Source organism: Vigna umbellata, chromosome 1, assembly GCF_029865625.1.
Source record: "Vigna umbellata cultivar VRB3 chromosome 1, Vumbellata_1.0, whole genome shotgun sequence".
NCBI classification, from domain to species: Eukaryota; Viridiplantae; Streptophyta; class Magnoliopsida; order Fabales; family Fabaceae; genus Vigna; species Vigna umbellata.
Window position 1 is genome coordinate 98,540,620 of NC_142165.1, and position 14,610 is coordinate 98,555,229.

General features: G+C 33.0%; 3 protein-coding genes across 3 annotated transcripts; all 3 read left to right on the forward strand.

Annotated features, from left to right (window-relative positions):
• The first annotated feature begins 4,100 nt into the window (after positions 1-4,100).
• On the forward strand, positions 4,101-5,743 carry LOC124826994 (protein EMBRYO DEFECTIVE 514). Its single transcript, XM_047299973.2, has 2 exons — positions 4,101-4,504; positions 5,286-5,743. The coding sequence occupies exons 1-2, from the start codon at positions 4,151-4,153 to the stop codon at positions 5,595-5,597; spliced, it is 666 nt and encodes a 221-aa protein (XP_047155929.1). The 5' UTR covers positions 4,101-4,150; the 3' UTR covers positions 5,598-5,743.
• A 2,444-nt stretch (positions 5,744-8,187) lies between these two features.
• On the forward strand, positions 8,188-9,365 carry LOC124826823 (protein RKD2-like). The gene is made up of 4 exons (XM_047299766.1): positions 8,188-8,273; positions 8,369-8,511; positions 8,623-8,966; positions 9,081-9,365. Exons 1-4 carry the CDS (start codon positions 8,188-8,190, stop codon positions 9,363-9,365), a joined length of 858 nt encoding a protein of 285 aa, XP_047155722.1.
• Positions 9,366-12,271: 2,906 nt separating this feature from the next.
• On the forward strand, positions 12,272-14,322 carry LOC124826978 (Pentatricopeptide repeat (PPR) superfamily protein). Its single transcript, XM_047299953.2, has one exon. It carries the CDS (start codon positions 12,463-12,465, stop codon positions 14,200-14,202), a length of 1,740 nt encoding a protein of 579 aa, XP_047155909.1. The 5' UTR covers positions 12,272-12,462; the 3' UTR covers positions 14,203-14,322.
• Positions 14,323-14,610: the final 288 nt, after the last annotated feature.

The window sequence follows — 14,610 nt, forward strand, 5'->3', positions numbered from 1 at the left end:
TTCCTTTTTCAGTAATTCACACAGATGTTTGGGGTCCTGCCCCGCAATCTACACATAATGAAAACAAATGGTTTATCAGTTTTGCTGATGATTGTACTCGAGTAACCTGGGTATATTTATTTAAACATAAAAGTGATGTGTGTGATGTGGTTCGTTCCTTCTATCATCTGATTGTTACACAATTTAACACATCTATTAAGGTCATTCGATCAGACAATGGAGGAGAATATTTTAAAACTGAATTAATAGAGTTCATGAACTCTAAAGGCATCTTGCATCAAACTACATGTCCTTATTCACCACAACAAAATGGAGTGGCTGAAAGGAAAAATAGACATATATTAGAGGTGACAAGATCACTTTTGATAGATGGTAATGTCCCATCTCATTTATGGGGTGAGGCTGTGAGCTCTGTCGTTTATTTAATTAATCGAACCCCTTCTAGTGTGCTTAACTTTCGAAGGCCTTTTGATGTGTTGTCTGATCATTGTATCCTTCCTCATATTTTTGGATGTGTTATATATGTTTATTTACACCCACATCAACGTACAAAGCTTGAAGAACGAGCGATCAAATGTGTTTTTGTTGGGTATGGATCAACTCAAAAAGGTTATCATGCTTATCATCCACCGTCAAAGAAATTTTATATTTCTATGGATGTGACATTTAATGAGCATGAACTTTTTTTATGTTGATTCTCCACTTCAGGGAGGCAATGAAAGTGAAATGCATAATTATGATGTTGGTATGTTTGATTGTGAAGATAAATTATCGTGTGAGGATCATTCTGTAGGAAGTGAGTCAATGCTAAATATGGACCCCTCTTTTCTGGATAATACAGTGTCTTCTGATCATAACAAATTGGCTCAATCTTCTCCACAGGTTCAGCTTGACTCTTCAGAGGTACCTTATGATCCTATCTCTAATAATACTAATTTAGATGAAATTGATTCTTGTCTGCGTGAGACCACCAGTACACCAAACACTGAGTCTACTACTGTTCAATATATTATTCCACCTCGTTCTAACCGTGGTCAACCTCCAGTTAAATATGAACCAAACCTCCAAACCAAAGTTAAATATTCCATTAGTAAATATGTGTCATCTCACAGGTTATCTCAGTCATATGCATCATTTATACCTCAATTATCTTCAATTTCTATTCCTAGTAATATACATGAAGCTTTGGCAGATCCTAGATGGACCGAAGCAATGGTTGAGGAGATGACAACTTTAGAAAAAAAAATAACACTTGGGATCTTGTGTCCTTACCAAGAGGGAAGAAAATTGTGGGCTACAAATGGGTCTTTACAATTAAGCATAAAGCTGATGGAACTATTGAGAGGTATAAAGCACGACTTGTGGCTAAAGGTTACACTCAGTCTTATGGTGGAGATTACCAAGAGACGTTCGCACCGGTAGCCAAGCTCAATACTGTGAGAATACTTTTGCCGCTAGCTGCAAACCAAGATTGGCCTCTTCTACAATTTGATGTGAAAAATGATTTCCTACACGGAGAAATTTCAGAAGAAATTTATATGGATTCTCCACCAGGCATGACTGATTCAATTGGAATGAAGGTTTGCAAATTAAAGAAGGCTCTATATGGATTAAAACAATCCCCAAGAGCATGGTTTGGAAGGTTTACCAAGTCTACGAAGGCTTTTGGCTACAGAGCAAGTAACTCTGATGACACCTTATTTTTTAAGAGAGGAAAAGGAAAAATTACAATTTTGATTATATATGTAGATGACATGATTGTTACAGGAAATGACCAAGATGAGATTTCTAGTTTACAATAATACCTTGCATCTGAATTTGAGATGAAACAACTTGGAAACCTCAATAAACTCTTTCAATGCTCAAATTCAGCAAGCATAGATAGAGGAAGATACCAAAGGCTGGTAGGAAAATTAATTTATTTGTGACATACACGTCCAGATATCACCTATGTAGTGAATGTTGTTAGTCAATTTATGCATGACCCACGAAAGCTTTATATGGATGTTGTTGAAAGGATTTTGAGATATTTGAAGTCCGCTCCTGGAAAAGGAATTTTGTTCTCAAATCATGAAAACTTAAAGGTAGAAGGGTACACTGATGCAGATTGGGCAGGTTCAAAAGATGATAGAAGATCTACCTCTTGATACTTTACTTTTGTAGGAGGGAATCTTGTAACTTGGAGGAGTAAAAAACAACCTGTAGTGCTGAAGCAAAATTCAGAGGCATGACACTAGGTGTATGTGAACTTTTATGGATTAAAAATGTTCTATCAGATTTGGGCTTTAAACAAAATGAAGCTATGAGTTTGTACTGTGACAATACTTCGGCTATAGCAATTGCTCACAATCCTGTGCAACATGATAGAACAAAGCATGTGAAGATTGATAGACATTTCATCAAAGAGAAGCTTGAAGTTGGAATAATTTCATTTCCTTTCAGTTGGTTGATGTTCTCACCAAAGGAGTGTCAAGAAGATTATTTAATGAGTCTTTATTCAAGTTGGGAATGTGTGATATCCATGCACCAACTTAAGTGAAGAAATTAAGATACGTCAAATATTTTATTAAAGAATATTAGACAATCAAATATTATATTAGTTATAATTTAGATATTATTTTATAGAATCTTTGAATATATATATATATATATATATATATATATATATATATGATATTCTACTCTTTAAAATAATATATCAGAATTATTTTTTTGAACGCTTTTATTATGAACACCATCGGCTACCTACACCGTGTTGTTTTCTTCGTTATGAAGACTTGAGAACTTTGATTGAAGATTTAAATAATTTTCTTAAAAGATGGTAAATGGAAAGTGTCAGAGTATTACTTAATTTCCCTTGGCTGCTTTGAGACCAGAGGTTGTTCGCAGTAGACAAAAGACATTGATATTTAATGCCAACGGAAGGAGAGTAAAATAATGCTCGCATTGCAATCGAACCAAATTTGACATGATTGTTGCGTAATAGCTATAAACAAACTTAGTATAGAAGCTTCTATACCACACAACAGTAGAGAATGCGCAAAGAACACAAACTATAAATAAAAATAGAAAATTGACAGAGGAAACAGATAAAAGATAAAGGAAGAAAGATGGAAATGCTAGATTACATTTACACTCATAAATAAGATGAAAATGCTAATAAACTTCAGATTACATTTACAACTCCCTATGAGATAGTCTAACTGGTTATTTTGTAGGAACCATGATGTTTCTTTTATGCTAGATTCCACCTTAATGCTTTCTCATCTTCATGACTACACCTTGACTCAGATTTTGAAACTTTTGCTCATCTTGCTCATTGGTATTCATATCCCAAACGTTTCACTAGCAAGAACCCATCAATAATTAGAAAATACTTATCACTTGTTTTTCAAACAAAACTTAAAATATAACTATCTCATAGTCTTAAGTTTGATAAACAAAATGTTTAAAATAATGTGATTGATGTTTGAATATTTTTATTAAAAAATATGTTAATAAAATGAAATGTATTTGGATAATACAAGACAAATACTTTTGATTAATGTTGTTGAATAAATATTTTGACAGAAACCTTGGTTGATCATTATTCAAACTCAATTTTGGTGAAAAGGCTAAAAAAATGGAATTTAACGTGATAAAAATAATTGTTTAGTGATGAAAAAAAAAAGTTCAAGGTGCCCATTATCCTAAATAGCTGAGACTTTGATTATACACGAGAGAAATAAATGTTGAAAGAGATAAAAACTATTTTCATGGTCACTAAGTTTGTCATTGTATTGTTACCTAACTTGGTACAAATCAATAAAAGATGTTAACATTATTTCTTCCAAATTTTTTTTACCGTGAATCATATTTTACGAATATCAAGAGCTATTATTATTCTTAAGTTGTGGATTAAAGCAGCAGAGAGAATTTTACAGGAATAAATTTTGGGTAGAAATATGAAAAAAAAGAGGGTGTATATAATAATTTATTTTTGTTGAATGGCCAGAGGACCAAATTTAAACAACTTTTGGCCCAGAAAACAACACTGAGGCCCAATTAATTGGCCTGTGAACAAAGAAAAATTAGGTCATTCCGCCCGCTCCCAGTTTTGCTTTTAATGAACTTTTCAAACTAACAAGACCAACAGCCACGTACGCACACCATGGCGGAACCCACCGCACCGGAACCAGGAGCTGTCGACCACGTCGCCACTGACGCCGCCGTAGATATGGCTGTCGAGAGTTCTGAACAAGCCGTCGTTGACTCAGCATCGAATGGTGAGCCCAACCAGAAGCGGAGTAGAGAGAACCACGATGACGAAGTAGACGGTGTTTCGAAGAAGCAGAAGGTGGAGCCGGAAGAGAAAAGGGAACATTTGAACGGTGAGGATGAAGAAGAGAAGAAACCCTCTGTTCCCGTGAAATTGGGTTATATAAGTTTCGCCTCTTCCGTGGAAATGTTCGATTACTTCAACAATCTCCTTCATACTTGGCCCCCTTATCTCAATCTTAACCAGGTAATCCAACACTCGTGACACAATTCGCTTTTTTATGTTTCCTATTTTACTTAGATAAAAAAAAAATCGAATTTTTAATTTTGCAGCGACTACTGCATTTCCAACATACTGATTCTCTTACTTTGTCTTATATGGGTTTTGATTGATATGACTCAATATAATTTGAGTGAGCGCTCTGTACTTTGCTTTCTACTAAAGATGTGGCTTCATACATTTTAGTCTCTTAAACTTCAAATGGCCAATATATTTGGATTGAATTGGAGTGTGCTGCATTGTGAAAATACAATAATCAATCCATTTAGAATCTATTGAAGTTATCCAAACCATCAGATATTTATCCTAATACCTTTTAATGAAAAGGTTGGATGTTTATATATGAAATATCTTTATGTTAAGAAGGATGTGTGGTCACACAAAAAGTTACTATACCAAGTGATCGCGCACAAAGAAATCTAGTGACACCGATTGTCAAAAAAGATGAACAAAATTAAATTACGTTATGTTGGACATTTACAAAGAAATATATTGGATGATCTTAGCTATGTGAAAAGGGAGAAAGAGATTAAGCAAGACATTGTTTCTTCAGATTTGATTTTAAAGCTTTTGTTCTGTTTATTTATCGTGTTTGGCTGCTTGGAGTCAAACATGATAAATAGTTTCAGCAGCAATGTGTAAATTTGAAATCAGCTCAGTCTTAGAATGTTGCCTTAGTAATGTTTCTTGATAAGCAGTGGAAACAACCTGAATACTAGTTGAATAAACTATGGTTTTTTTTTGGCAGTATGAACATACAATGTTACTGGAATTGCTCAAGAACGGCCATACAGAACCCGACGAAAAGATTGGTGGGCGAATCCGAGTTTTCCAGGTCCGCAACCATTCTAGGTGGAAAAGTAGGTGCTTCTTCCTCATAAGGGATGATGAATCTGTTGATGATTTTAGCTTCCGCAAATGTGTAGATCATATTCTTCCTTTGCCAGTAGAGATGCAAGTGAAACCTGATGCAAACAGGGCATTAGGAGGAGGAGCAAAAGTTCACAGAGGAAAGAGTGGTGGGCGTGGACATGGGAAAAAGGGTGGATCGAAACATTGAGTGCAATGTGAATGCTGCTGGTCTTTGTTGTATTTTAGGATCTAAATGTTCTTTGTATCCTTGACCAGCTTATTTCATGATTCCTATAGTAACTTTATACTTCAGAATTCATATAAATTACCAGCTTATTTAATGATTCTTAGTTATATTTTGCATAATGCAAAATTAAGCTAACAATCCAAGTCCTACGTATATTCTTAGGTCATTTATATTTGCAGTAAAAGTGAAAGGAAAAGACAAGGAAAGAAGGAAATAAAAGGAAAATCCTTGTCCATAATGGACTAAAGATATTTGTCCCATGATATTCTAAATATTGTCTGTATATCTTAGATGAGCCCATTTCACTTCTTGATTATATATTATACATATTCATTAAATTTAAAATGTAATTCGATCTTTATATGTATGTTTTACACATTTAATTACTATTTTTTTCCAAGTCAATGGTAACTTCATGTATATTTTAAAAATCGTGTTATTTGATAAAGAAATAAAATAATGATTTTACATAAAGTACACCATTTTATGAAATTTTATTCTTTTATGTACTTTTTACATTACCATACTATGAAAAGTTTCACTCTCTTTTGTTTTTATCATTTTTTTTCCTTCACCAACTACACTAATCATTTTAAATGTAAAACATAAAAGAGATAGATACTATTTGACCAGTTTGCACTATCGTAATATTTCGTAAAGGAACAAATAAAAAAGAATAATACATGTATTTCTTAAACATATAAAAAATATTTAATATTTTTCATCAAATAAGCATGAAAAAAAATTATAAGATTGATATGAGTGAATAAAATAACAGTAATAAATTTATTTGATCGACCCTATAAAGTTGAACCCCTCTCTCTCTCACAAATAATACTTTCTTAAGATTTTTATCAGTTGACTATGTCAGTTTTTTTAATGCTAATCATAAACATTTTTCATTTATATAGATAAACTATTACAGTATGGTTTTTTTAAGAATTAGTTGAAATTTATTTAATAATGTAATCACTTCTAATAAATTCATCCATGAAATTAATATATAACGTGTTAATATTTAAAGACAGCTAAATACTAATTTGCATTTGCATTTAATTTCACGATAATTTGATATTGAAATATAATTTTAATTTGAGGAACTTTTTCTATCCACTTTTTTCGTGAAAAATATTATAGTAATAAATTAGTTTAATTAATTAACTATATAATAAATTTGATGTATTAAAATTCAAGCTTCTATTTAAGTTAGAATTTAAACATGCATAGTGAAAATATTTTTTACATGTCAATCAAACAATACTTGTGTTCGATACCATTGTCAAGATAATTAATATGAAAATAATTTTATTTACTGTATATGATAAATGTGGCTGAACGTAAAAAAAAATGTATTGTAAATTCGAAGTTTTTACACCTAAATATAAATATGATTAATTTATTTACAAATGATTAAAAACAAATAAACATGATACAATACAATTATCCATACAAATGGTTAACAGTGTTGTTATAAAACTATTGGCTATCACATGTAATTAAATACAAATATACATATATATAAAAAAAAGGAATTACATGAGCAGCAGCTATATATACAAGGGCAAAGAACTTCTCTTGGTAACAGTTGGGGAAAATAATTAGTGTTTTTTTTTCTGTCGGTTACACCTCCATGAATATGATAACTGGTGAGTTAAATTCGTTAGCCATCAGTTAGAAGTTAATTAAAACTGTAGAATAAATTAATGAATTAGGGCATTCAAAAGGTAAAAATAGATAAGCAGCCGTGTGTCATTAATTATCGCCCCCAAATCTAATATTATCAGTAATGATTATTGGTAGATGAAGTTGCAGAGAGGCAAATGATTATGATTATTGCTTCATAGTAATTTGTTAAACATTCAGGTATTTCCATTGCTTGGAAGAAAACGGGAAAACGTGCAGCATGCAACCATGAACGTGGCCCAATCAGCATCATATTGATGATTTAATTCAGCATCATATCAATTACTGCAAACTTAGCATGCCTAATCGCTCATTCCCAACCAAATTTTTGAAAGTGACTGCGAATTGATAATTGATAGAAACATTTTCTCAACTTGATTAAGTCTATGATAAAAAACACATCATGAAGCCACCATCTACTATATATAGCTATACTATACCCTCTATTCAGTATATCTTTTCAACTTCTGTATAGATTAAACTCTGGTAGAGAACAACCAATTCATGTATATTTGCTAAAACAGAAAAAAGAAGGCAAACAAATTAATTTTTCATCCGATCCAAAGGTTGAGATATTGAGCATTTAGAACCCTTGGATATTTCTACTGATAATTAAATTGATCTTGTAACTCTCACAAGCATACTCTTCACCATTAAAATGCATTCATGCACACAAGACGGCGCACATTCTCCAAGCAATTAATTGCTTCCATTTGTTACAAATGATACACTATCATCATCATTATCATCGTCATCAACGATGCAGTAAATTCATATCCATATTTCGTGTATGTATGTATATATATATATAGCCAACTTCCTTTCATATTCCCACACTGTTATATCCTTTGGTTACTTCACCATGATCATGGACTCTCACCCTCTTATGAGTTGGAGCTCTTATTATCAGATAGAAGAAAACCCATTGCCATTTACGTGCCAGTTTTCTTACAGGTAAACCGTTCTCCTCTACGCCTTCCCACCATGACGAAATGTTAGTACGTTCGTTTAGGTTTTGAATTGTAATTATTGGAATGCCTTTTTCTCAGCGAAAACAGTGAAGTGTATCCTCCTCCACTACAAGATTTACCCATACAAGAATACCACCATGATGCTGTTCCTCTTACGGAGTATTACCCTTCTGATCCTTTATACGAAACGCTCGCCATCGAACCATCACCGACCCTGCGAGGTTATACACACGTCAACATCAAGAACATGAGTTTTCAAAGTCTTTATATTTTACGATGATGCTACTACTATGTTAGTTGTCCTTATTTAGATGTTGATTGTCTTGTTACAGCAGACTGTGATTTTTATGATATATCTAAGGGGCTTCCTGTGTGGAACGAAGTGAATGCTGTGTTTGATTCGGAAGTCGATTTTTTATTTCGTAACAAGGAAGAAAGTTTGAAGGAGATGGTGGATGATAGAAAGGTTAACGAGGGGAGAGAAGAAATAACGAACCCTAGAAATAGCAGAAAGTTATCAAGGAAGACGATATCTGAGTACTTTTACATGCCAATAACACAAGCTGCCAGAGAAATGAATGTGGGGCTGACACTTTTGAAGAAAAGGTGCAGAGAGTTGGGTATCAGAAGGTGGCCCCACAGAAAGCTGATGAGCTTGCAAACTCTGATAAATAATGTACAGGTACGTACGTTGTGTTTCTGATATGTACGTTGTGTTTGATTATTTACTACACTTTATTGTGATAAAATGAGGGTAGCTATTTCCTAATTTTGGGCAATGGGGTTTGAGGTGCAGGAGCTGCTGAAAGAGGAGGGGCCGGAGAGTGAAGAGAAGTTAAGATTTGCCATTGAGACATTGGAAAATGAAAAGAAGCTTTTGGAGGAAATGCCAGACATTGAACTGGAAGACAATACAAAAAGACTTAGACAGGCATGTTTCAAGGCCAACTACAAGAAAAGGAAGCTAGGACAAAGGGAACCAGAGTGTTCTTCTTGGAGTGGCGCGATGTCAGAATATAATAACGAAAGTGAAGAAGAACTGGATATGAAGTATCTCATTTCTCAGTTAGCTTAAATATATGTAAGATTCAACAATATTAGCAATGGAGTTTTTTTGTTTGTCATACAACTCATTGCAAACCAATATTTAAAACTGTGATGAGAATGTTTAGATGTTTCTGTATGGTGTCTGTGGGTAACGTTTTGTGGTGGCATTGTCGAATTCATGGTATTTTTGTGTAGTCTTAATTTGGAATTGCTTAAGTTAAGAAAGGCACAGAGCAACATAAAGATAGATATGTTGTTTTCTATGTTCACCAGCACCTACAGTGGATGAATCTTTTCATTTATTTATCAATGTGTGGATATTCTAATTTGAAGTTTACGAGAAAGAGAGAAATGGAATTATAATAAATGGTATGTGATTTATTACCCAATACAATAATAAGAGTTGGAAAAATGTGTCAATAAATAATAAACCACCACAAATTACCGTTATAGTAGTATATGCTTGGTTATTTTCGAGGGAGTTATTTTCACAGTGCTGTGCATTTACTCGCATTAATATACTCCTTTCCAAGTATATGACAGGTTTCTTTAAAATAGAATAAAAATAAAATAAATTATGGTTATGCCAAAAACTTAGACATAATTTTTATATAAAAAAAATTCATTCAATTATATTGCCTATATAATTTGATTTTAATTAATGATAAAGCTCCATTTTTTTTACATATTTTCTCGTGAGTATTTATAAGCGAATTTGTTCAACCATCAACTAAGTAAACGGAAGTAAGATTTTTCCGTGAAAAATAAGTAAATAGAAATAGGAAGTGTGGGACATGAAGGTATAAAATTCTTTTTCTTTTTCCTTTTTCCTGAAATCGTGATAAAATATCATACTATAAATTGTATCCGCTTCTATACATATAATATGTTCTTATCCTTTAGTTTTAAATTTACATAAGGTTAAAATATATCATTTTCTTATATTTCTTTTATAAATGATGTTGTCTTTTATTAAGAGAATAGGAAAAGAGACAAATAGTTGCTAATATTTCAATACGTGGAACCAATTATTGAGATCCTTCAAAATAAACTTAATATCATTACATTTAAAATATTGATTTATATAAAATTATTAAATTTATAATAAACGAAAATATAAAAAATATAATGATAATTATAGGTACATTACATCTTTTAAAACAATATTATCAGTGAGAGGTGGTATGATCCGTATAAGAAACAATCAGAACATAGTGATGTCTCGACGATAGGCATGTTTTCTCTTATAATCAATAGAATTGTCAATACTGAACACTATGACCTTCTAAGTAAGGTTAAGGTGTCATTACAATTAGGCATTTCAAAAGGTAAAAATCCACTAAAAACACTGAATTATATATAAAGTATTTAATACTTTTAGATTATGTACATTTATTATATTCTTGGAAACCAAATACTTAGGCTCTATTTGCTTGGATGGATATCTCTATTCACGTGTATTGGAAAAGATGGATTTGAGATTTTAATGATGTTCGTATGAAGGAATTCAGAAGGAATAAGAGGCTATGATTCGCAGGATTCAATATTTAGTCCATCTGCGGTGATAGCAAGAGATTTGAGGTAATTTTTTATAAGAAATCGTTTTTACCCCTAAAACAAATTCATTCTAAACCATTTGCATTGTGTGGGACCAAAACCATTCTGATATGAAATATATCATTCCTTTGAAACCATTTTATCATAATTTCTGCAACAATTTTTTTTTTTGTTTCTATTTCATTTTTTTTAAGTCTTCAGGATTTTTAGTCTTCAATAATTTCAATAATAATAACATTAATAATAAATAAATCTTTTATTACTAATGTTTTTATACATAATTATTTGACTTTACTTAAATACAAATTTATTTTACTTTAAAAAATAATTTTGATTTTTTTCTTTTTATAATATTTTTTCCAATAAATATATTATTAATAAATAGCATTTTATATTATTTTTATCACTAAGGATATTTTGGTAATTTTTAAATTTTATCAACTAAAATAACTTTTCTTATAAGTGACATCCATTAAATTTTACATTAATTTTTACAAACTTTTTTTCTAAGTCCACTTTCACTCACCTTAAATCTCTTAAAAAAACAATATTTAATTAATTAAGCTCAAATTCATTCCCTCTCTCAAATCATTCCTTCAAATGAACATATCTTTAAGTATGAATGTTTTTTTAGGTATATCGACCGAGCAGTGCATAAAAAAAATATAAAAAACAGAAAGAATTATAGAATTAAAAATATATTCCACCTTACAATAACATTATATTAATTATTGTTTTAAACTATTACGTATAAACATATCACCACTACATCACACTTCTTAATGTCACTAGTTTAATTCAACAAGGAAATAACACTCTTTTGAAATATTTTTTATTAGATATATTTTTATATGTAAACTAAGCATTTTTTATATATAATTTGTTGTATCATTCTCGTAAAAGGATAGAAATGAAGCAAATCACTTTAAAAGAAACTTTAAAAATATGAATTAACCATGATGGCTGCAAGAGTAATAAAGTCTTTACAAGTGACTCTCTCTTCTTCTTTCAAGATCACTCCAATATTGAAATCCTTTTAGAATTCCATTGTCCTTCTAATTCATAGTAAAAATAAAGATGAGGAACCAAATCAAATCAAGTGCAACAAAAAGACTGTATATTCAATAATGATATAATTTCTACAGGATAAACCAGATTCTAAATGTATTTAATTGACCATTAACAACAAAAGACTATAATACAATTAGTCAATATTTTGACAAAATAATTTAGATGTTAACCAATGATTTTTTTCCATACTCAAATGAAAGTCTATTTATAACATTGTGACAATTAAATGATAAGGTTTAAAATATATTCAAAATAGTCATTTTAATAGAAGAAAAAATATTGATCTTCGCCCTTTATGATTTTAATAATATTTTCCACAGTCATGGCCTGTTTCACTCTTCCACCCTGGAATTTCTTTTGAAAATCGTTTCCCTTGGGCATTAGCAGTTCTTTTGGTTGTGGTGTTGTAGTTTGTTGGTTATCACTGAAACTATCTCACATCCATGTGATCGGAGGCCACTATTGATTCACCGCAAAACTCAAACGTTGAGTATGAAATGGCTCTAGAACCCGTGATTTCTGCCATAAAATCTGTTTCCCAAAAGATCCAGTTGCTCCAAATCCACGCTCACATTATACGCACAAACCTCATTCAATACCCCCCAGTTTCTATTCAGTTCTTGTCCCGTATAGCTCTCTCTGGTCCATTGCAAGATGCCAACTATTCCCACCGTTTTTTTGAGCAACTCACCCACCCCTTGATTTTTCATTACAACACAATGATCAGAGCCTGTTCCACGAGTGATTCCCCGCGAAAGGGTCTCCTTTTATATCGAGATATGAGAAGAAGAGGCATTGCTGCAGACCCTTTATCGGCTTCCTTTGCTGTTAAGTCTTGTATTAGGCTTCTGTATCTTCTTGGAGGGATTCAGGTTCATTGCAACATATTCAAAGATGGGCACCAATGGGATACCCTTTTGCTCACCGCTGTCATGGACCTGTATTCGCAATGCCGGAGTGGTGGTGATGCGTGCAAGGTGTTCGATGAGATGCCTCAAAGGGACACTGTTGCTTGGAATGTGATGATCTCTTGCTGTGTTCGAAATAATAGGACTCGGGACGCTTTGAGTTTGTTTGATGTTATGCAGGGTTCGAGCGATAAATGTGAGCCTGATGATGTTACTTGTTTGCTTCTTCTTCAGGCTTGTGCTCATTTGAATGCCTTGGAATTTGGTGAACGAATTCATGGCTATATAATAGAGCGTGGTTATGGTGATGCTCCCAATTTATCAAATGCACTCATCTCTATGTATTCACGTTGTGGTTGTCTAGAGAAGGCTTATGAGATTTTTAAGAGAACAGGAAATAAAAGTGTGGTTTCGTGGAGTGCTATGATCTCTGGTTTGGCAATGAATGGATATGGAAGGGAAGCTATTGAGGCATTTGAAGAGATGCTGAGAATTGGCATTCAGCCGGATGATCAGACATTCACGGGTGTCCTTTCTGCTTGCAGTCATTCTGGAATGGTTGATGAGGGAATGTCAGTTTTTGACCGTATGAACACAGAGTTTGGAATAACTCCCAACGTTCATCACTATGGGTGCATGGTTGATCTCTTGGGCCGTGTTGGCCTGCTTGATAAGGCTTATCAGCTTATTATGTCAATGGTAGTGAAGCCAGATTCCAAAATATGGAGGACTTTGCTTGGGGCTTGTAGGATTCATGGCCATGTTACACTTGGTGAACAAGTAATTGGGCATTTGATTGAATTGAAAGCTCAAGAAGCTGGGGATTACGTTTTACTTTTGAATATTTATTCTTCAGCTGGACACTGGGAAAAGGTAGCAGAAGTGAGGAAATTGATGAAAGATAAAGCAATCCGAACAACCCCAGGTTGCAGCACAATCGAATTGAAAGGAGTAGTACACGAGTTTGTTGTGGACGACATTTCACATTCAAAAAATCGTTTGATTTATGAGAAGCTAGATGAGATTAATCATCAGCTGAGGATTGCAGGTTATGTTGTTGAACTTTCATCTGAGTTACATAAGATGAATGACAAAGAAAAGGGGTATGTGCTCTCACATCACAGTGAAAAATTGGCTGTTGCTTTCGGGGTTCTTGCAACTCCACCTGGCACAACACTAAGAGTGGCCAGTAATATCCGTATATGTGTTGACTGCCACAATTTTCTAAAACTTTTTTCTGGGGTTTACAACCGTGATGTATTTCTTAGGGACCATAATCGATTTCACCACTTTAGGGGAGGGCACTGCTCATGTAACGATTATTGGTAGGGAAATTATTTGCAGATGATAAATGTGTCATGTCGAGCGCCGAGTGTTACTGTACTGAAATTATTCCCAAGGGAAACTAAATGTAGAATTGCTAATTTTACGGCTGGTTATTTGTAGAAACTTGGTGAAATATTGGCTTAATTGAAATGCAACCATAAATACAAACTACCCAACAGGCATTAACTGCATTGCTAGTGTGGATCAGTTAAGGTTCAGATAACCATTGCCTTTATTCCAGTATCATTTCATGGCACCGCAGCACCTGTTAGTACCACGGTCTCAGCTGATTGTTTCTGAAGCTTATGGATAGACTATTCGAGGACGATCCTGCTGGACACGATATCAGACACCTAACAAACACCGGTGACCTGCAAAACATCAAATCTGCTACCCGGCAAATTTGTTGTT